The sequence below is a fragment of the Strigops habroptila genome, chromosome 2, assembly GCF_004027225.2.
Source record: "Strigops habroptila isolate Jane chromosome 2, bStrHab1.2.pri, whole genome shotgun sequence".
Taxonomy (NCBI): Eukaryota; Metazoa; Chordata; class Aves; order Psittaciformes; family Psittacidae; genus Strigops; species Strigops habroptila.
The window spans coordinates 69,416,276-69,440,709 of record NC_044278.2 but is presented as its reverse complement, the minus strand read 5'-3'; the positions used below and the strand labels follow the sequence as shown (position 1 = coordinate 69,440,709).

Sequence of the window (24,434 nt, the reverse complement as noted above, 5' to 3'; positions counted from 1 at the left end):
GTCTCAGAAATGATTTTATTGTTTTTTTTCCATTTTATTTTTTTGCTGTTACTTTGTTAATTTAATGTTCTCTTGTACTGTTGCTGCTTTCCTCCCTTCCAGTCAGCTCTACTGGTTTATTCTTGTGTCATGACTTTTTAAGCAAAAGGTTTTCCAGAACTTGGTGGTTTTAATTATCTTCTCCCGAACCTCCTTTCAGTTAAAGGACCTTGTGGGGGAGGAGGCAGGAATACTGTATCGCTGTCACTTGTCACAGAGCAAGAGTAGATCCATATTGAAGAAAGAAACTGTAAACATACGATAGCAGACTTGACCATTTCTACTGGGAACCATATTCAAATGTCCCTTTCTGTCCCCAGATCGAAGCCTTTTATAGAATATATTTTCAGTTTGCAAGGACTGATGTACTCTTCTTGCCAGACAATATCAGCTGGTCTAATATTTGGTTTAATACTATGATTTGCAAACAAACCAAAGCCTGGAAGAAGTTTTTGTTATCCAAGAAATGTGAAAAAACTTTTAGATCCTTAATTTTTAATTTTCTGTGCATTCACTGGTGTGACGAAGATTGTTTTAAGAAGTTGCTTTGAACGAAAATACTGTACTGTAAGGTAAACAATTATTTCTAAATTGGCTTTTAAACTGCATACTTTGTTACTGTACTTTTGTAGCTTTCAGAAAACTGAGGTCCCGACTCATTCCCATAGTAAGGTCTCTTGCTCTGAGAGTAAAATATTACGCACAATACTGTCAGATTTGTACTGCCCATTTTTTCTTACTACTTGTCAGTTTGGAGACAATTTTTTTGTTGTTAAAAACCAGAAGTGTAATAGTCTGTTTTCTGTGATACCGTTACCTAATATCTAAGCAGCAGAGCTCTTGAGGTGCTGTTATTTAACATGTACTGTACCAGAGATCTTGATAAGGTACAGGTTTGCTTCTGAATCTCTTGACTAATAGTTTATCATTTACAGTAATAATTTATTGGCTAATATTTTATGATAATCTGCTTATTTTTGCTAATATTTTTTAAATTTAATCACAGCTATAGCTTATTTCGGCACAAACAAAGGAACAAAATTTTGTTCCTAAAGAAATGTGAGTTTAAAAAGGTCAAATGCTTTTATTCATAAATCACTTTGTTACTTGGGAATAATTCATTCAGTGCTTTTTTGGTATAAATGAAATGGGGAAGACAACCTTTCTTGGCTTCAGGAATCACAGCATTGACAGCTAAGTCTTGAAAAAAAAAAAAATTTCTCCTCTCCTTCAAAACAAAGTGTTTTAATAAACGAAGTTATTGTCTACTGGCATTATTGGACATGTGGTCAGTTGTCATGTTCCTCTGACCAACTGAACAAAGTTTGAACTTCTGTCTAATTGTTCCCCGCTGTTAGGCTACCCTGTCATGATCAAGGCCTCAGCAGGTGGTGGTGGGAAAGGCATGAGAATCGCTTGGGATGATGAAGAGACCAGGTGAGATGCTGTCCAAAAGCTTGCCTTGATGAATGCTGCAGTTACAGAAGTCCCATTAAGCCACTGTGAGCTGACAGTTGAGCAGATATGAAATGTTAGACAGAGAAATTGGATATTATTTGGTTTTTCCCCTTTTGTATAGTGAGTGGTATGCTTTGCATGTGTCTGAAGTTAATTTTTGCATAAATCTTACAAAATGCGGTCCATTAATTTGGGTTAAAAATCCCAACATTTACAGCTGCCTTTAATCAGTGTAAACTGTAAATTTGGATTGTAAATAACGTTTTGCTGCATGCCTTTCAGAATACTAATTTATTAATTGTCACCGTGTTACGTAGAATATTTATTGGCCCTGATTCTAAAACATTAATGCATGCCGTTAGTTCTGTTAAAGTTGATGAGACTGATTATTCATGTGTGGAAACGCAGTGTTTTCAGAATGTGTTCTAATAAATTACATACTTCTGTGTTTAAAATACTTGCCTTGGTAAACTACTGTGCTTTTGCCTGTTTGGAACAATGTTTGTTTAAACACAGACACTTTCATGTCTTTTAATGGTTATCTGAATCTTGAACACTTCATGGCACTTGTTATGACTCAAAGTTTTGCAATCCATTCTCTGCTGATACTCTGGCAGTGAGGAGCCTGGTTTCAACCCTATGTGCCACTGATGTTATAGAAAAACATGTTTTGGGTTTTTTCAAAGACTTGTAACAAAAAGCCTATTTGATCCAAGATTAGGTAACTGGTAACCTTCTAAATGTTTTCCTTTCCACATGGAGAAGGCAGCACATATGCTAGAGTCAACTCAAAGTACAACTCAAGATTTTCATTAGTTTAGTTACCTGCAAGATTTTCCACCCCCCCCCCTTTTTTTTTTTTTGAGTTCCCAATTAAATTTTTGTCAGAACTTAAAAACTGGAAAGAAGAACAATGAATTGCTAGCAATTAAATTTTAGATTTAAAGAAAGCATGGTGAGCTTTTTTGTACCTTGCTACCTCTAGTCCATTTATATTCAAATCTAAATGGGAAAGTAAGGTTTTGTGCATTAGAATGAAGATCTAGAATAACCTTTCTTACAAGAATGCTTTGTTTCCACTGGTTTAGAATCCAAAATTACTGCCTTGATCTTGTTCAGGCAGCAATTGTGTCTGTTGGACTTGAAAGGAAGGCATTCATTTCTTATCTTCCTCAAAAAGGAGCAAAGGAGCTTGATTAAAGTAACTGTTCAAAAATTGAAAACTGAATCTGAAATTATGATTGCTAATTTGTTTTCTCCAAAAGTTGTGGTTACTGTGTAGAAAGTCACCTGATGGAGCCGAATGGTAACAACAGAAACTAGCCAGGGATGCTCTCTTTTTGTACATTTGCATACAAAATTAATTTAGTGATATTACTTTGGCTGAGTGATGTTTAATGATACTAGTTTGAGATGCTTGCCTTGCTTGTGGAAAGCCTTTAAAGTACCACTCAGCTCATTATTTGCCAGTCGTGTCCTCCTAATAATCCTTCTGGATAGTTATGCAAGCTTTGTCTTTACAGTGTAATTTTATAGAGTAATGTTTAAAAGGTGCCATGAGAAAGAGAACACTAGAGTCAAATCAACACTAGTTACTGATCCTATATCAAGGAGAAATGCTGATTTTTCACATTTACAGGTAGGCAGCAATGAAGGCAAAATTATGTTGGCAAAATACTTGTTGCAGGAAGATATAAGCAAGATTAAGAGAACTGAAGATAGAAACAGATTTACTTTGTATTTACATAGGAAGTATGGAATTTGGATTTCTCTTCTAGTCTGTCCTGAAGAAATATCTATGAGGCTGTAAAAGACTTGTTGTAGTGTCCATTAATTGTATTATGGAACTAGGATTGTTCCTTTTTGTGTCTGAAGAACATCATCTGACTGTTGAAAGTGACTCAACTTGCTACTGACAAAACAATGTATCTGATAGTTTTAATATTGCATAAAGAAGTTGACCTCATGTATTGTCTTGCTACATACAAATCCATGTAATCCTAAACATAAACTTATTTTCAGCTATTGGCAGACCCTGAAAAGCCATTATCTGAATGGCCTTTTGTATTTCAGCATTCATAGATGTAAGATGAGTGTGAAGAATTGTTGATAATATTTTGATTTGCAAACTTGCTTGGGCTTTGTCACATGGGATTAATTCCAAATGCTATTTGAAATAAAGCCTTTGTATAAACTAATTTTGAAACATACTTTTGGATTTTCAGGATAGTTGAAAATCTTTGTCTCAATTGCCTATAGATAATATTATATTAAAAGAAGGCTTAAATGTATTGTATGACATGGAAAAAGTCACTGGAAATGGAAAAGACCTGTCTGAATGACTTAGTTGCTACTGTTAAAAATTGTTCACTGTGGTAATATACTGGTGCTTCATCTTTCACATCTTAAGTATACCTACTTAAGTATAACACGTTAAGTATACCTAATGATGAAAATTTTGTTAGATCCTCTAAACATTATGGTATTCCAGCTAAGACTTCTGTAACTTTCAGCTACTATTTCTAACTAGAAATACTGGAATAATTTTACCTAGAGTTACTATTTTTAAAATAGAATTACTATTTTTTTTAAATAGCTCTTCATGTGCATGTGACTGTAGAAGGCTGCCATGTTGCCCTCTACCTCTCTATCTGGGTAGGGCTGCTGTTGAATTTCTTCAGATATGAATCCCTCCCTCCTTCTATTGCTTTTTTTCCAAACTTCAGTCAAGTTTTAGCATGGAATTTTGCGTACAGTTCAAGCCACTAACATGTCTGAAATTAAAATAACCCTGTCTTCACTCTAATGTTATCCTAGTCAATTGGTTTGGATAAGTAGTATTTAGGATGCTCTTTCTTCCCAGTTGAAAGTATATTGAAAATGAAGTGCAGATTTCTGAAGAATGGTTTACATTGAGTTCAGATTTGTAGGTTCTTAACAGCCTGAGAAAGTTCTGCTGCTATAGGTATCTAAAAGTATTTCTGTCTTAGTGTTGCTGATCATCTCAGCTCTAGTCTTGTATATGAAAAGCCTCTGTGCTTGCATCCCAGAGAGCCTGATCTGAAAGTGCTTTCCAAGTATAGGCAACATGAAGTTCATTATGAAGTACAACAAAACGTGACTAGGGTAGGTATCCAAATATCTAAAAACTTTCTGTATCATCCCTTCTTTGATTGTGGAGAAACTGAAGGCTCTCTTGCTTTCAGTACACTTATAACAACTGTAGTTGTAACCAGCTCTGTAGGCTTCATGGCTTCAAATGGTCTGCTGGCAGCACTGAAAAGGAATTAGCTTGTGGACCCTATCCTCTCCAAAGAACAGATTTAAATTTTCTGGCACAGGTTGTGATGGCTCTTTGCACACAAAGATACTGGCACGTAGGTTTAGTATCAGAGATTATCATACAGAAACTACTGGGCCTTGTTTTAAACTGGATTTGCAGCTAGAAATTAGTTTCTCTAGTAGTTTCAGCTGCAAACATGAAAACCTCCAAGTTGTGAGTTTGCACTGAATTATCTTCTAGCAATTCCTTTTTGAGAAATTTGGAGCTCTGTGCTAACCCCCTCCCTCCAGTTGTCACAACTTCTATAACTTTTCCTAGATACTGAAATCTTGCATGCCTGGAGAGTATGTTTTGAAAGCTTTCAACAAGGCAGCTTCCAGTAACAGATATTTAGAGACATGAAAGATTTTGCCTTTTAACTTATAATAACAGGAAAATATAAATTGTCCTGTTACTTAAATTCTTTCTTGGTTCTTATGCCAATTTTATGAGCTAAAGTCAGACATCTGCTTTCAAAATTCCAAGGTCCCCTTATAATTTCTCTTCTGTGGTCCTACGGTACCATGCTGTGTTTACTTCCACTGTTCCACAGTTGTTGCTCTTCATTGGGATGGTATGACAGGATATGTGGGAGAACTACTACCAGATTTGTTTTTGTAGTCTGCAGTCATTTTTTTGCAGTTTCCCACCTTCCTTAAGAAACATCTGCTGAAGCTTTTTGTTTTTTGGTTTTGGTGGGGTTTTTTTTTGTGGGGGTATTCCCCCCCCCCCCCCCCCCGCCCTGATGTTGTAGTCTTCCAATGGCTCTGAAGGAATGAGCAGGAATCCACCACCTCCTGAGGCAAAGGAAGTATGGAGCGTGCAGTATGAGAGGACAATGCTTTAAAAGAACTGAACCACATTCCCTATGACAAGCCTGTACATTTAAGTTTTATTACCTTCCCAAATAGTGTATTTGGCCTGTGAGGATGCTTTGCGAAAATGGGAGTGTATAAATTTGGCATCCTTGGTCTGCCCTGCACAGGTATGTGGGGTAGTAGCGTTTGGATCAGGAGAAAGAGTCACTTGGATCAGTGAAGAACAGGGTTTCCTAAAGACTGTATCTTTCTTTTTTAAACACACATTTCCATGCTAGCAGCTACATGTGTGAACAGATGTAAAATCCTGTGACTAGATCATTTTATTTTTTAAAATTTAGTCAGGTTGCAGCAATTGTTATTGGGGTTTTGTGTTTTTTTTTTTTTGTTTCCCCCCCCCCCCCCCCCAAAAAACAACAGTTGAGTATTTATCGGTTACTTACCAGTCATGGTTTTAGAGGGCTTCCACTATACTAGTAGTTACCTAACACAGTTTTTAACTAGATGGCCTTTCCGATTCTAGCCTTGAAAAGAAAATACACAGAATACCAGAATGGTTAAGGCTGGAAGGGACTACCGGAGCTCACCTAGTCCAACCTCTCTCCTTAAGCAGAGTCGGCTAGAGTACATTCCTGAGGATTGTGTCTGGATGGCTCTTGAATTTCCCTAGGGACAGAAACTCCACAACCTCTCTGGGCAACCTATTCCAGCGGTAGGTCATTCTCACAGTAAAGATGTTCAGGTGGACTTTCCTGTGTGTTAGTTTATGCCTGTGGCCTGGCACACTGAGAAGAGCCTGATGCTGTCCTTTTGACACGCTCCTTTCAGATACTTATGCGTATTGATTGGATGTCCCCTGAGCCTTCTCTAGGTTGAACAGGCCCAGTTCCTTCAGCCTTTCCTTATATTAGAAATTTAAATATTACATAATGACTGCAGCCTTTTGTTAGTGTCTGGCTGCCTCCAAAGAAAAAGGTAGTTTTAATTAAAGCAGCAATGCTGATCATGGAGCTAGAAGCAGAAAGTTGACATGGGCCATTTCACTTCAGACAACCACACGAAAGCTTGTGGCAAGATCAATAAATGCTTTTGTACAACTTGTACTTCATTGTGGGGGAAAAAAAGTACTGTAGAGAGACAGGGGAGTCTTTAAAGGCATCCTGTTCTTCTTATAGAATCATGCGTGTTTGAAGGGACCTATGGACATCATCGTGTTCAGCTTCATCCTCTGAATAGGATCAGTACTCAATTTGAAACTGGTTGCTTAGAGCTGTGCCCAGTTGGGTCTTGTATTGTGATTCCACAGCCTCTCTAAACAGCCTGCCCCATTTTTCAGTTCTTTCCAGTCACTTTGTTTCCTTGCATCCATTTAGAAACTCCTCACTTCAATTTATGGCCCCTGTCTCATTTTTTTGCAATAAAGAGTATGGCTGCATTGTCTTACAAAACACCGCTAAGTACTGGAAGGCTGCTGTTAGATGCCATTAAGCCATGTTTTTCAGGTTCAGCAAGCCTAGCTGACTGTTTCCTGTTTAAAAAAAACCCAAAACCAACCAAACAACAGACCACTTCCCCCAAACCCTCCCACACTTCCCCCACCTACTTACAAGCCAAACAACCACCTCTCCCAACCAACACATAGCCCAAACACTCCCCAAACAAAACCACATAAACACTTGAGGTCTTAGAGATTTTTGAGTTGCTTGAAGAAGTATTTGTCGATTTTGCCAGCTTGAGCAGGCAAATTTGCACTGCAGTGTTACTCCTAGTGGCCTCTTCCTTGTTCCAGACCTTCCACTTCTTCCCCTTTTGCCCTTTCCCAAGAAGAGATCCATATATTTGATCTGCTGTTTCACAAAAAGGGCAAGCCTGTCCTACTGCCTGTCTGATTGGGTAGCCATTCATTGCAGTTGTGTGGGCTGGCCCCCATGTCAGCTATTCTAAGGATGTTGCAGTTATATGTCTGCATGCAGGCTCCAGCTCCTGTTTGATTCCTTGAGCATATGGCTTTATGTACAGCTACTTGGAGTGGACCTCTTGATTTATTCCCCCCGCCCCTTGATGCATCCAAGCTTTATTAGTGCGCAGCTCTCACCAGCATGACCCACCCTGTCCCTGAGGAGAAGCAGTGGCATTCCCTGCCTGCCTTAGGCATGGGCTGTGGTGGCATTTCATCCAGCTGCTCCAAGCCCAAAGTAGGTTAAGTCATCTGATGTGTGATGGATACCAGTGCAGCTGGGGCTGTGGAGTCACGATGTGTACTGCGAGGTGCTATACATGCTTACTGACTCCATGGCAGTGTGTGTCTCCAGGTGGCTGACCTGAGGCATGAGTCATTCTTGCAGCAGGCAGCTATGGGACCCTTTCATCATGAATCAGCCTGTTTAATCTACAAGTTGGGAAACAGCTAGCAGAAAATCATAGAAACACCTAAAAACATCAAATCTACATATAAGAAAAAAAACCCCTGCCACTAAAAGTTATTGAGAACCTAACAAAAACCTTAACAGAGAATCTTGACTGAATAAATAAATAACTTGCAACCAAAATGCCAACCTGCCTCCCCCCTCAAACTCTGCTGTGGAGACTACCTCTACCACCAATTCCATCTTATGAGGACCTATCAAAAGTATCTCCTGCCAAAGCCCCTCTTAGCTGTTGCTGTTTGCTGTACTCTTTGCGTACTGGCTCAACTGGTGTTCCTTTTGTAAAAAGGATGTTCTTTTGTAAAAAGAAAAGTAGCATGGGGTGCTCAGTAATGCCTAGTGGATGGTCTGTCCTCCCTGCCCTTCCGTCTAGGCCATGTGGCTGGTACTGGAAGATGTGGAGATGGCTGTGTTAGTAGACAGTCTTTGGAGTGTGGGTCTGGGCAGAGCCCCTTCTCAGGAGTCTTCTGACCAGAGTGCCCTTTACCCCGAGTCATATTGTAGAGTTATTGGCAGTGGTCTTCATGTAGGTGAGGTACATCAGCCTGAATGATTGCGGCTTGTCAAACATCAGGGCTTGATTAGGCTGCAGACAGCCTGTTCGTATGGTAAACTGTACCTGGGCCTAGGCAGGGGCAGTAAGCTCAGGCTTACCTGTCTCCAGTTCACCCACACTTCTCCTCTGGAGTTAGCTTGGTCAGGCAAGTTTTGGACTTGGTTGCACATATTAGTATGGTTGTGCCATGTGAGGAGCATCTTCCTTGCAGTGTGGCTCTGTAGGGCTATTGCTTGGTGAAAGGATAATCCTCCAAATACAAATTCTCTTCTAGCCTGAAAACCTAAACAGCTTTTTTTTTTTTTTTAATATTCATAGAGGCTCAGATCCATCTCCATCTGGTTAGTATGATCTCTTTAAGGAAGGTGAAGTGTTATTTATGGTAATCTTTACCTCTGAACAAATGCAACTACACAGTTTTGTAAGGTGCAAACAAGGTCAGAATACCTGAGATAGTCATTCCTGTTATATATAATTTAAAAAGATTTACAGAGGTATGGATTAGATAATTAGGTACCTGACTTTCTTTTTTTAACAAGTATTGCAGATTAGATTTCTAATTAGCACATACTTCAATGTAGGAAAAATAGTCAATTGTGCATAAAACTGTCTGATAGAATGTTTACAAAAGGAAACAAAGCCTTTGATATAGGAGTTAAAATAGCTCTAAGTCTGTTTCAGTAAGAAACACTGCATGGCTGTTTGTTACCTCACTTAGGTTTATTGGACAGATCAGGCAGTGTACAAAACCACAAATGTTGATGTCCCTTTTTAGTAAGTAATTCAACATATTGAAATTAAATATGAATTTAAGAAAGATTGTACATTGAGTGTAATCTCTCAAAATTATAACACATATTATTCCACAGTCTTGAAAGAAGGTGAAAAAAATACCTTTAAATGCAAACATTTCTATACTGTGAATTTACCTATCTGGTGAGTCTGTCGTCTGCATTTTGTTTGTGGAATTGAACTAGATTCCAGAGATGGAAAGCATGGAAACTTCAACTCAGTTGTGCTGTAATTCTTATTTCAGGCACAAATACCAGGGCTGCTGTGTTTCAGTAGTAAATCCCATGGAAATTTACCCCAAACTTTCCATATGTATCAAAATAAATGGGTCTAATATACCACTTAAAGAGCCTGTAGAAAACTTTCATGGAGCCTTTGGTACATTTCATCCTGAGAAAGCTGAACATAAAGTTGTTTGTCAGCAGTTATGCCCCATAGGAGTAATCTTTCTGCCATAAAAACCAAAGTTAATAAATATATTATCTTACAATCTTTATTTGTTTGAGTGATTACATACATATTAGAGAAAACAGGGGGAAGTATATGGAACGTGCAATGTAACACTCAATTATACTTTAATGCAAGGAAAAACTAGTGGTACAGCTGGAATCTTCTATAAAGCGAAGTATTACATCTTCAGGTTGTGTGTTCAGTGAATGAATTTACAAGGTCTGCAATATTACATCTGCGGTTCTTTCATCTAATTAATGTGCAACTAACCTCTGCTATTCCTGAGTATTAAGAGTACCTTTAATAATGGTGAGCGTCACCTCTACTTCTGTATAACAAGTACTTTGTAATTACTGGGTTTTAAGATTTGATTACCTTATTTCTTTTGCAGAAGAAAATGCCAACAAAGAAAATTTGTCTGAGTATTTTTTGTAAATGCCCAGAGTTTTTAAGCACACTGAAATTCTCTGTGCTTTGAGAAGGTATTTTTTTTTTTGTCTTTGCAAAAAAAGGAGGAAAAAAGGGTTACTCATCAAAGAATCACATGCAAATGGTAAAACTTGGTTTTTGGATGTGTGTGTTGATTGATGAAAACTACCAGATGACTGGAATGAATAAGTGTTCTTTCTCCTTGTACATTTCAGAGCTTGATTTAACTTCTAAAATACAGATTATTCTTTTTGTTTTCATTATTTAAGGGAAGGTTTTAGGTTTTCATCTCAAGAAGCTGCTTCAAGTTTTGGTGATGATCGCTTACTGATAGAAAAGTTCATTGATAACCCTCGTCACATAGAAATCCAGGTTTGTTGTAGTAGTATTATTACTATTATTAATTATTGTTTATTTAATAAGGTTTGAACTCATAAATTAATCAAAGTTCAAAACGTTTCAAACACTCAGCTAAAAAAGGCGTACGGTCTCGTGTTTTCCTGTGTCTTGGGCCCTTGCTCAAACTACATGGCTATCATGCACAATACAGCCTTCCTGTTTTTATTCCTTAGCCATTCTTTAGCAGGAAGACAATGAACTCTGCTCAGTTCTTTGGGGGAAAGAAAAAAGAAACTACAGTTGTAGGCATCTGTCTACAGATGTCTGTTGGGGGCTGGAGCTTGAACTCTGGATCCTGATTGCAGTGCTTGAGTGCAGCAGAGGATGTAGGAGTTCACATGCTGCTGCGCTTAACATTTTTCTTGCAACTTCTAGATGGTTTTGTCAGTATGGTGGAGTATGTTCCGAAGTATCTAATCCTACTAGGGAAACTCAGGAGGATTTGCATCCCATTTTGGGCAGTTCGTGTTTCAAAATCGGGTGTGTTCTCCTTAACTTCTGGATTGTGACCATTTATATCTTTTATTGGATCCAGTGTTAACCCAAATGTGCTAATGCAAAACAAGACTTGTTTTGGACAGGCTCTAACAAAACAATGATTTTAAAATTTATGATGTGTTTGATCTTATGCAGGCAACTAAATTGGGTTTGTCCGTAGCCTTGAAATAATCTTTCCTGACTAGAAATCTATTTGGAATATATCAGTTTCCTCAACAGTTTTGCAGTGAGAGCCTGAAGTATTCTGACAGTAGCTCAATCACTGAATGAAACAACAGTAAATTTGATTAGTGTGGAATGATTTGTAAGAGAGAAATATTTAACATTTTTATTCCACCAGATATGTGCCTACAGTCTGATACTTCCTGTGTTTTTATTTATGTGCACAGGCTTATTGCATATCATAGAATAGTTTGGGTTGTAAGGGACTTTTAAAGGTAATCTAGTCCAACCACCATCTTCAGCTAGATGGGACATCTTGAACTAGATCAGGTTGCTCAGAGTCCTGTCCACCTGGCCTTGAATGTTTCCAGGGATGGGTCATGTACAGCCTCTCTGGGCAACCTGTTCCAGTGTTTCACCACTCCGATCATAAAGAATTTCTTCTTTATAGCTAGTCTAAATCTATTCTCTTGTAGTTTAAAACTATTATCCTTTGTCCTATCACTACAAGCCCTTGTAAAAAGTCTCTCCCCATCTTTCTTAAAAGCCCCCTTGAAGTATTGAAAGGCTCCTCGGAGCCTTCTCTTCTCCAGGCTGAACAACCCCAACTCTCTCAGCCTGCCTTTGTAGGAGAGATGCTCCAGCCCTCTGATCATCTTTGTGGCCCTCCTCTGGACCTGTTCCAACAGGTCCATGTCTGTCTTGTACTGGGGACTCCAGAGCTGGATGCAGTGCTGCAGGTGGGGTCTCAGCAGAGCAGAGGGGCAGAAATGAAGAAGAAACAGAGAAATAAAGAAACTATCTGTAAAAATGATGTTTAAACCCAAACCTATTCTCTTCTGAAGGGTCATGGAATGGTGTATTGTGAACGTTTAGTTTCAGCATTGATCTTAGGTTACAAAAGAGGTCAGATTTCTAGAGCATCTTCCTATATTCTGTTGTCATGGCTAATAATTTTTGATTATCTATGTCTTTGTTACTTTTTTTTGTATGCAAATCAGTATAGGTTAAAGATATATTTCTTTCAGTCCTTGTAGATTTGGGAGCTTCAGCTGGTTCCTACTGACTCTTTGCTGACTAAAATTAGATAAGATTGATTTCTCCATACTTTCATGAGTTGTGGGCATATTTTATAGTGTCTTGATTCCTTTAGATTTAAAAAAGGTTATCTGAAAAAAATTAGGCAATACTGTATTTAAGAACTGTTAAATAGTTTTACCTAGATTAAACAAAATAGCTTTGCTATTAATAATTTATCGTTTTATTTATAATAAGTGTACAATGAATGTTGTTTTCCTTACACAAACACTTTGATGGTACCTTTTAACAATATGATAGCATATCATTTTAACTTCATGTTCTAATCAGCTTTAGGACGTTGCCTTTGGTTCATTTTCAAACTGCTAAATATACAAACAATTTGAGACCAGATGCCAAATATTTATTAATTTAGCAGTAACTTTTAAATAGAACTTTTTTTTTTAACATTCCCATATAGCTCCAAAGCATTGGTACCTAAAATTGTTAAATAAGGGGTTTCCTGTGTCTAGCTATAAAACAATCACTTTGTAAAACATGAGAAAAGATGAAAACAATTAACAGGAAAATAGAGTTCAAATAGACTTTATGCTTGAACTGATTTGAAGTCTTGTTCTCCTGAAATATCTGATATAAAGAACCTGAGTTTAAAGTAAGAGTACATGGAATGTCTAACTATTACTTGGCTAAATAGCAATCTTACAACTGGAAATAGAATTTAGTTGAATCATGTAAGAGAGGTTGTGACACATTATATTAGTTTGGCATATAGAGGTACATAGCATATACTAATGTAATAATCATATAATCCCATAAACCAGGACATTGTCTTTTAGGAATATTTAGATATTTAGAAATATCTAAATTTAGCTGTGACATACATTTTTAGTGAGATGTGTACTGGAATCTCATGTCATCTCAGAGGAGATGATTTCAACATTCTGTAAATGTCTTCTGAAATTTAACTGTTTTATAAAGAAAGTATCTTCTTTAATTTTTGATAATAAAAGCAGTGGACCCAAAATGAAAATAAAAGCCTAACGCTAGGTGTTGTTTGACTTATTCTATTTGAAATTACATTTCCATAGTGGATGTTCATTCATGTCTCTTTTAGAGCTATACTAACTGATAATGGAAAAGCATTTATTTTAAGGTTCAGATTGCAGATAGTAAGTTGGATACAAGAAATGTCCTGAATTCAAAGAAAATATTTACTAGTTGGCTGGAAAAATATTTTATTATCGCCTTCAGGAATATACAGAGAGAGAGAAGCACAGGAACCCTTTTTTATTGAAATATTCCAGGACTTTTTGTTTTGTTTGTTTTTGTGAGGCTGGATTCTGTGGGAAGTTGTAGTCTTTCTAACAATGAGACAGAAATGCTCACAAGGAATTATCCTACTTACAGGACAGCTATTTTCCCATTGAGTACCATGCTGTGCCCTAAAGGTAGTGTTTTAATATTAAAAAAAAAGAAAAAAAGAACAAAAAACCCAATTAAAAAAATCTTTGATCCTCACAAATGAGTTTCTGTAGAGTTCTGTGATGTTTAGTTCTGGATTGGATGAGTTAGGACTTGGGTAGGAAGTTGCTTTAAATGCTGCTGTGTGATTGGTTGGGTTGGTTTGTGGGGTTTTTTTGTGAGTTGTTTTCTTTTGTTTTCTTTTCTTTGCACTGAGTCACCTATTACAGAACCCAGCAGTTGGCTGGAGTACTCTGGTGCTGCCGCTGCTGAACTTCCCCTGGGCAGATAAGAGAGTTCTGTAGTTTAGGGAATCTCGAAGTCCTTGATCTTGTAGAATGCTTTGGAGGGGATTTTTTTCCTTAGTTCCATAAATTTATGGGATCACAACAAAATTTCTGAGGAAAAGATACATCTATACTACAGGGTGTGGAGCACTCTGGATCTGATGCTGCGCAGTGCATGCAAGTTGTCTTCATGAATTCAGTGCCTCGTTTTCAATCACACCTACTCAGATTATTCACGCATCAGCAAACGCTGGTGTCGTAGATGCAGGAATTCATCTTGCTTAGTGCCATACCTGCTCTGTGGTAAAAGGAATAATAAAGAATACAGATTCGTTATCACAAATGTGAGTAGATATGGTTGAGTTCACACAGTTTGAAGAAGATTGTCTCCTTTTTTTTTTTATCTTGTTGGTTTTCAGTAGAACTGCACTATTAAAGAAGGAAGCATGAATTCCCGCAGGTTCCCACAGATCAGAGCAGGAAGATAGGTCGAAAAAAATGGATTAGAGAGAAAAATTTATAAGGAAGAAAGAGAGCAAGTATGGTCTACAATGAAAGAAATTGTTCAGAGAATAATTGTAGAGTATAACATCATAAGAATGGAAGAAATCTTCTTGAATCCTCAGATCCAGTATCCAGATATTGGAAATGGCTGCATGGTACAGTCAATTTCATAATGGGATAGAGTTCCTTTTCTTACTTTCCGTTCCAGTTTGAAGTTGCAGTATCAATTGAGAGTTCTGGGGGTTTTTTTCTAGCATGTAATTTAAGTAGTTGAATCTAGATACTTGTGTGTATGTTTAACTCTTCCATGAACTGGAGCTGCAGACAGGAACTGTAATTGAAACCTGATTTTTAAGAAATTCTTTGAAACTGCTGCTTTAATTTACATTGAAAGTACTGAGGAAGTAGCAAGTTTTATTCTCCTTAATAAAAGATTGCAAAGTTTCTGAGGATCTTTTGCTTCTTTGTTAAAGACAGGGTGCTGTGGTTTGCCTACTAAGAAAGCTCCATTAGCCATTTTTTCTGAAAACTTTTGTGTGTAATTCAGGAGCAAAATTTGTCATTTTTGAGATTTTTCTCTCGTTGACACAAGATACTGCTTAACGATATGCTTCTGAGTAATTTCATTGTGCAATACAATTTTATATGCTTGAAAATGTAGTTTTAATTTTATTTCAGTCTTCTGGTGTCTGAACTTTTGGGAGCTTCTTAAAAATTTTGAAGTGAGTGCTTTTTTTGCTATTTATAGGCTCTATATAGAGGCCTTAAAATAATCCTATTCAGAATTTGAAGGAGCATTCGATTAGTATTCTGTATACAATTCATTTTATACACTAACATTTTTCCCAACCTCTATTTCTAGATTGGAAAAAAATATTTTAAAATTAAACTAACTGAATGCTAGATAATAGTATAATATCAAAAGGCGATATGCATACATCTGTTTGTTAATAGCAGTGTGTTATTGTTTCAGGTTTTGGCAGATAAACATGGTAATGCCTTGTGGTTGAATGAAAGGGAGTGCTCCATTCAAAGGAGAAACCAAAAAGTTGTGGAGGAAGCACCAAGGTAAGTATACTAGACTCTTGATACAGCTTTATAGTTACTGAAAGCACTTTTGGAAAGCTGCTGATTTTATTTATTGTACAAATGCAAGCAAATTTTATTATGTTAAAAACCACAAAGAAAATAAATGTTTAAACTATAGTCATTTGTCATAATGCAATTTGAATGTTGTTTTTCATGATCTTGTATAATATGGATATGGATTTTAACACTCAAATACATGCGGTATATGACATGGCTTTCTTAATATATCTGAGATAGTTTTCTTTGCCACTCAGCTTTTAGATTTAAGACTAAAATAAAATATGGAATAAGTATTCGTTTTACCAGAGATACAGATATTTGACTGTGTTACAGTAATTGTGAGAGGGCCACGTAATACTTTTAATTTCCATTTGAAATGAAACATGAAGTATTAAATACTCTGTGCCACTTTTAGTGCCACTGATGATAGTAAACTATAGGCATAGATGTTCAGTAACTCAAAAGTACTAAATGATGTTAATCCCACTGATTTCAAATGAAGCCGAAATAACATTGCTGTTGTACATGGTATGGTCTTGCTGCGTTTTCTGTTGCATGGCATTCATCAGAGAATTTGTGTAGAAAAAAGGGCAGAAGGAAGTTCTGATTTTAGAAAACCAGACACAGGTATATCACTACCTGTGGGAAATCCCAGTGTAATGTGTTCACCAGGTGGGATGACTTCGCCATTATTTTGTAGCGCAGAATTATGTGATGCAATAATTCAGGGTGTGAGGAAAAGCACATTATTCAAATGATGTTTATTTACAGGTAGCATATAAATGAATGTTGGATTGTAATTATGGGACTGGCACTGTTTAGGACCTAGATTTTAAATTACAAAACAAAGTTTAGATCTAATTTTACAAACCTGCTAATAAATGCTCAAATAGCTCTTGTTACTTCCTGGTAGTGATTGTGGATTTCTCAGAAGCCTTATGCCTAAAGACCTTACTATGGTTTTGTTTGTGAAATGTGGATTCTTCACGTCCTGATACAATGTGCATGTGCATATAAATATACCTTAGCACTTAGGAGAGTTTTTTGCCTCGGGACTACATGTAAAGTGCTGCCTGCAACTACTGACTGCTCATTCTCTATGCATGTGGTCAACTAAAGGGAGTGATGTGTCTTTCTCTCACCAGGCAACTGTGATCAGAGTGTTTTCTTTCGTCAGAAATCTCAGCCTTTTAACTTTCTTGAGCTTCTATATTGGAGTTGTCAGTAAGTTTGCTCATCCCCTCCTACAACTCACATGAAAGAGTGTGCACAAGTCAATAGCTTCCAAAATTTGGCATGAAAATTCTTTCTTTCTTATTGAATGTTTTAGACTGTGCCAGACTTTTATTGACAGCTTTGGAAGCCTTATCTGCCATACAGCCACTTGCAGTTGGCTGCAGAATCCATTTATTTACAAAGGGTTACAAGATTGTTGCAGATAAGCAGGGCACTGACTTTTGTGAGACACCGTGGAAACCCTAAAGCCTGAAGTTAGCCCTTCCTGTGAATGGTGTTTCAGTTAGTGTCATTGATTAATGACTCCTGGAAACACATTTTCTTGTATGGCTGGGTGGAGGAAATATACTGTCCTTTTTTTCTCCAATTTTAAACAGTAGCTGCCATTAAGAGCTCTGAGAGAGGTTTTTTGTGAGTTTTCTTGGTTTGTTTGTTTGTTTGTTTGTTTAATATGTATGTATCTTTCATGGGTTCAAACTTAAGCAGGGGAGATTTAGGTTGGATATAAGGAAGAAATTCTTTATTGTGAGCATGGTGAGGCACTGGAGCAGGTTGCTCCGAGAAGTTGTGGCTGCCCATCCCTGGAAGTGTTCAAGTGTTCAGGGGGGTTGGAACTAGATGATCTTAAGGTCGTTTCCAACCCTAACCATTCTATGAAGCCGAGGAGATGGGAATGCTATGGGCTAAAATGTTTATTTGTCTTTTGTACAATCCAGGGCTTTTGGCTCTGACCTCTTCTCAAGCTTCTTTTGATTTACTTTTTTCCTATCATGGTGTTTTCCTAAGTATCTAGTTTAAGAGATTGGTTCTTGAGGGCCTTTTGGCTTTGAGAATAATCTCTATGATTTTCTTAAAGCTAAGTCTGCAGCTGTTGAAATTACAGGATCACTTCATGTTCGAATCTTAGCAGTTGTCCTGCTCTTTCTGTTCTGGGAAGCACAGACAGTAAGACACATCTGATTATCACCAGTTCCTTAGTTAGTCCTGGGCAAAAGATAGTGCTATGCAAAACTTCCAGTGGTTTACAGTAATTTTCTTTTCTTCTAGCTTCACACCTTTTTGGAAGATGCTGTTGGCTTCTCATTTCACCACTAAGGCTGAAAGTTGCACAGAGAAACTGTGGCTGCCCCATCCCTGGCAGTGTTCAAGGCCAGGTTGGACAGGGCTTTAAGCAACCTGGTCTAGTGGAAGGTGCCCCTGCCTGTGGCAGGGGGGGTTGGAACTAGATGATCTTCAGGGTCCGTTACAACTCGAACCATCCTGTAATTGTATGGTGTTCTATCACTCTGTCTAGAAATCCTTGACGGATTTGGGGTTAAGAGAAATAGTGAGCTTGTTCTGTTCGTGACTGTGTACATGATTCATAGGTGGCCAGTTTAGATGTAGGGGCAAAACTGTGTTTTCAAGTACTTTAACATATTTATACCTGTGCTGTGGTAGTACATAATAGATATCTCAAAGGAGAATGTGTTTTGTAGATAAGTAATTTTTTTAAACAAACAGTATGCCTAACTATTTCCTGAGAGCAGGTAAGCTGAACGGCATGTTTAGAAAGTGAAAGTGCTGTTCTCTGCCAGTATAGTGGCATTTTCAGAGGAAGGGTAGGTGTTACTGAATTTTAATTTATTTATTTTTTTTTTAAGCTGGGCAGTACATTTCCACTGACAGTGTAACTGTACTTTTCAAAATCTCAACCTTATCTGTAAGTGAAGTGAGGGAAGGATTTTGTGAAGCATTATCTCATGGGCTAGAAGTCGGGAGGTGACATTTTGCCCATGTGATTCATCTCTCTGGCTGCAGAAACAATGGCACAAACCAATTGTATTGTCTTTGAACAACTTTGCAATAGCTTGACGAAGATCTTATGAGTTAAATGTCAGGTGTGATCTTATTTTTTCTCTTTGGTGCTTTTATCTTATGAATCCTTATTTTGTAGCCTTCATGCTGTGACAGGAGCTATTTGGTTGAAAGAAAAACAGGTGTATGTGTGAGAAAAAGATTGGAAGTCAGGTTTAAAATGTTGCGTTTTCACAAGTGATGCCTAATTAGATTGGACAAGAGTTATTTCAGTTGTAAAAGATGCATTGTTAGAGAAGGGAGAAACAATGTATACAAAAGGTAAAGTGGTAGAGGGGAATAGGAAAGCTTTGGTTAATTAACCTAGATGATTGCAGGGATGATCCAGTCATTTTAGAGCATAAAGCTTAACCACGTGGCAGAGATCAAGTTTAGCAGTGTGACACCTCTGTTCCATTCTTTGGCTACAGCAGGAGGTGAACAGAGAGATCTCAGACCTACATTTAACAAACATAGCGAAGACACCACTGTAATAAAGGGGAGTAACTGTCTTTCATCTGTATGAGAAGTAATAATGGTTATTCTAGAAATAGAGTATGAAGCCGATATTGAAAAGCTTCTGTTCTTCATAAGCCACTCATTGACCTTTCATGATCAAAGCTTTGCAGAAACCCCACATTGAATCATAGATTGTTGATTTTGTGTAATATATTATCTTCTTACTGAATCAAAATAAGAAATATTATGAAATTCTTTGACATTACCAGTGCCTGCTTTTGGCAGGTATGACACAGTTTTGCATGTCTTCTGGTTTTTTTTTCCTTCGATCTGTGTAGGGTCTGAGAGCTTTCTTTGGATCAGACTTGGCTTTCTTTTCCTGTTATTCCTATTGTTTGCCAAGAAAGAAATTTTTTCCAAAACTCTGAAAATGCCTGCCCTGCTGTCCGTCAGAATCTGCCCGAGTGGGCGCTGGAAGGATGGAGGTACTAAATAGCACTTCTGCCATGAAGAAAAGGGTTATGCTGTCTCCTAGTTAGCTTAGATATTTCCTCACTTTTTGTGTCATGTCAAATATGATCTCTTGTGTCAGCAATCTCTAGCTCTTCTGTGAGTTCATGTCTCAGTGGAAAACACCACAGTAAGTACTGAAAGATAAGTCCTGACCCAGCACTGGCTTCTGTGCTGTCCTGGGCCCCAGATGGATCTTCATTGACTTTGGTGGGGCCACTTCAAGTAGGTGGAGGCTGCTCATTGCTCCTTTGCAGAACTAGGACCCATTGTTGAAGACACCTCAAGAAATAGGTTACACTTGGTATTTTAGTTTTAAACTGTAACATAGAGATGAGGTAGAAGTGACTTCCTATTCCCTTAGAAAAGTACTTCTTAAATGACAGCTGAGTTATATGCCTCATGTGAGTCACCACTGTAATACAGTAAGCATATTTATGAGCTTACATAAGGTGAATTACATGTTGTCTTTCATTGAAGGTCAGTGTATCACGGTGGGGGGCAAGAAGTTTCCCAGCTTTGATGGAAAGCCATAGAAATTTCTCTAGCTCTGAATTAACAATCTGCACAGGTTAATTTGAATAAGTGAATTTACAGTACAGAGGAGACTAACCCAAGTCTTTTGATTCACTGGACTAGTGGAAGGGGCATGTTGCACTCCTAGAATGAGGAGATTTGGCATTTGGGCAATGTTCACAGTGGCCTCTGAGGTGGTAGCTGAGCTGCATTTTGAGTGCTCTTGAATGTGTCCAGGATATGCGGAATGGAAAGAATTGCAATTCACAAACACAGATAACTAGTCTTCAGCTTACAAGTAAAGCTGAGAGAAGAAATATAGGATATGAAGGTTTAAGTCATGATAGCGTTGATAGTGTTTTAGTTAAATATTATGGACACGCAAATTTTCTTCATTGTAATCTCACATAAGAAGCCTGAATAAATACTTCATTATTTTCCAAAACTTCTTTATTGCCTAAAATATCAGTGAAATGTCCATGCTGTTTTAATTTAGTCAGAAAACAAATTCTTCTTAGACCTCCTGTCTTGTATTTTGGCATTCATATTTCCATTGGATGGATTTTTTAGTTACAGGGTTTTTTTTTGCAAAAATATATGTCTTCTAAAATACCATGAATTTATATGTATGTATTTTCATTTAACTTGCATTATTATAAATCTCAGTGTTCTAAAAAAGTTGTGTTCTGTTATATTTCAGAGAATACTGTTATTTATCCCGAATTTCCTGTGCATTAGCAGTAATTGCAAAGCATGCAGGATATCTATTTAGTATTAATATAAATGTAAAGGCATCCATTTGACAGTCTTGACATGTTCGTAACTTTAATAATGATGCTGTCCTCTTTTGGTGGTAGCTTAAGCAGAAGATTAAATGATTTAATTATTTTTTTTTAACTAAAGAAAGGCATTCTTTCTGTATTGTAGCACTTTTCTAGACCCCGAAACTCGAAAAGCAATGGGAGAGCAAGCAGTAGCTCTTGCCAAAGCAGTAAAATATTCGTCTGCTGGAACAGTAGAATTCCTTGTGGACTCCAGTAAGAATTTCTACTTCTTGGAAATGAATACTAGACTTCAGGTAAGAAAAACAGCTCTTCAGATTCAGAAAAGTGTTATTTAAAAAAACAGAACATAACCTCCTTCCATAGTTAGGGGTCTGCTCCTGCAAAGGCTTAAACATAACTAACTTGACGCATGTGAGCACTTCCCACTGAACTTAAAAGATCTACTCACTTAAATAAGCCTGCATATACAAGACTTTGCAGCAGTGAGCCCTTGCACAGCACTCAAGTAAGCGTTCAGAGCTTTTGCTCTTTGTTACACTTGACCTAAAGACCTTGCAAGAGGTCACTGTTAAGTGCCACTGTGAGTTCACAGTAAGTGGCTAGCCACTGTGCTCTGATGCTTTTCCCCACTGGTCCCTGAAGTTTCTTTTTTATTTTTTATACTTTGATGGTCGCTTGCTGAGTTTCTCTAGGAGGGTGATTAAAACTATATGTGTGTACCAGCAATAAAACCACCAGCAATCTGCATATGATTGAAGTTGTGACTGGAATGCAACTGTGTAAAAAGCATGCTGACATGGTGTAGGATTTTCGTAACAACGCGTGTAGGCAGTAGTAGATGTTATAATGTACACTGCCAATGAATGGATAAGCAGTGTTTTATGAAAAAAACCCTCTACCTCTTATTTGACTGTTATAATGAATTTCTGGTCATAATTTAAGATAACAGGCACATAACTTGAAGTCTGGATATCATTCTCAAAGACAGGAAGACAGTTCTTCTTGTAAGCAAGTAAATTTTATTGTCCTTCTCCTCCTTTGCTCATTTTGTTAAATAATGACAGAAAGACTGAAGTGTGGAATCAAGCAACAAAGTGAATAGCTGCTTATTCTGTTTTGTCTACACTTTGTATGGGCTGTGTTCTGCCTGCTGCTTGTACATGTGGGCAGTGATAGAGCATAAAGAGATCATAAGAATTCGACATCTTTGCATGACTTTGTATAATGCCTGGGTAAGTTTATGCTTTGGGTAAAGAAGTGAGAGAGGATTTGGGAGCGTTGCAGTCCTCTCCTGTGTGAGGGGAAGACTGCTAGTAAAATTTGCCTTGCCTTGCTGGGCAGTAGTGTTTTTGGAATTAGTCATGACAGTTATACTTCACATGCTTTTGCTAGAAGTTTCCTAAGCACAATCTGCTCTATCTGAAATTCAGTTAGAGGGTGCTGGTTAATGGCAATGTATAGTTCATTAAAATATGGTGAAGAATTTCTGTCTCTCTGGTCATAATTTACACTTTCCTCAATCTTGTAGTTTTTGAGAGAACGCTTTTTAGTGCCTCTCCATGTTCTTGCTCACATAGAAGAAAATTAATGTATCATTTTCTGCATAGCCCTCTGGAAGCTCAAAAACATTTCCTTGCTATCCTTGTAGTATATTATTGTCCATCAACTCCTAAATGCAATTAAGGATGGAGTATCCGTGGAGTCCTTTCTGTAATTTGTTTTCAAGATGTTATCTTTGCTGTTTTGCGGTGTCTTCCCCCTGCAGTGCCTAGTGGTAAGTGTTCAAAGTCTCAAACCTCAAACTTGCTTAATTGTAGAGGTCTCCACATATGCAGTAAGAAAGCTTTCACAATTCCATCTTTAAGGACTTTAGAGACTCCTTTTGAAATATAGCCTAAGCAGTTTGACAGTCCCTTATAATAGCAGACTCATTCTTTGCAACCCTCAAAGAAATTTACTAATCTGAAATTACAGTACTTGTGCAGATATTCTCTAATTCCTTTATCCTGGCTGTGTATTGTCTCTAATTAGCATTTCAGTTTCAGGCTGGACAGCAGTAATTTTCCCTGATTCTACCCCAGGCTTACACGATCGATCTGTCGCTTCTCCCAGGTCTCAAGCTTTACTTTCTGTTCAGCTAACAGTTATACAACTAACATCTCATACTAGCTCCCTTCTATTAAGAGCCAAACATAGAAACTGTAATGAAGCTCATTGAGGTTTAACTTCAGAACCAGGAGAGTCTCCAGATGTCCCTGCTTTGCTTCAGCCTTTTTTAACTTTTGCATCTCCTAACCGTGAACAGTGGCTAACAGACTCCCTTGCCCTGTTTTTGCTGAACACTCCACAGTTGGAAGAACTTACCCAAATGATGGGTACCTGATCCATAAATGGTGCTACTAAGGTCTTTATCAGTGTGCAATACAGACAGAGCTACCTGTCAGCATCATCAGAACATGTCTACTGAATTATGCAATGTCCCATGTCTGTTTTAATGTTTCAGCAATCTCTAATCAGATCACTGTAGCCTTTTTACTTCAAAATATGCTTATGTAAAGGTAACTAAACCGCGTCGAATATTTTGCACTGCCTGCTGATTTCTTCCCTCCCTCCCTTTGGTCTATCTGTCAGGTATCTTCCAGTGTTTTTTGTAACTTATTTTGCAGTAATTGAGAGTTGTATTATTACTTGGCTGTCTTTTTAGGGAACTCTTTGGGAATATACCTTTTCTGCTATATAGTCCTGCAAAAAAGTATAAATTGCACCTTACAGGAAGTTTATATTTTATTTAATTTTTGTGTTAAGTGTTGCTGCAATACAATATGAGGTTGGAAAGCAAAAAAAGTTGGTGAATCAGCTCCATTGTGTGTCTTGTATGCCACACAAATCTGTTACAGATGTTTCACTCCCTCCAAGTCATTCAGCTAGAATGATTTATTCTTTGCTGTTGGCAATGTTCTTTTTGTTCTATCTGCTTTTCTGCCATTTTTCAGAGGCAAGCTGATGAGACACAAGATTGGATAATTGCATAGCAAAACTAGTTATTCTTACTTTCCACAAGAAAATGTAGAGATGTATGCCCTTGCAGCTACAAGAGAACTTCTGTATGTTGTCATTTAGAGCACTTTTGGTTTTCAGGCAGCTACTACTGTTCAGATTGTTGAGGCAGATGTGTTGAATATCTAATTCTTTATAGCTGTTCACACTGTGGTGTGCTTTGTGTTTCCTAGTCATCATTAGTCAATTCAAGGGCATAGTCCAAAATAGTCCAAAAAACTTTGAAATAAACAGTTGCTGAACCTTTACATTGATAGCCTTTCTAATTTCCAAATTGTGTCAAAATCTCCTTATCACGCTACTGTCA

The 24,434-nt window shown here is 37.6% G+C and overlaps 1 protein-coding gene across 4 annotated transcripts in view; it reads left to right on the top strand.

The window, feature by feature from the left end:
- The window catches only part of PCCA (propionyl-CoA carboxylase subunit alpha), a 277,569-nt gene that overhangs the window by 83,746 nt on the left and 169,389 nt on the right, over positions 1-24,434 (top strand). For all 4 annotated transcript variants that reach the window (XM_030476424.1, XM_030476421.1, XM_030476422.1 and 1 more), the window contains 4 exons: positions 1,398-1,476; positions 10,560-10,662; positions 15,613-15,707; positions 21,213-21,363. In XM_030476424.1, the coding sequence (XP_030332284.1) occupies positions 1,398-1,476; positions 10,560-10,662; positions 15,613-15,707; positions 21,213-21,363 (428 nt within the window). The remainder of the gene's footprint in view (positions 1-1,397; positions 1,477-10,559; positions 10,663-15,612; positions 15,708-21,212; positions 21,364-24,434) is intronic.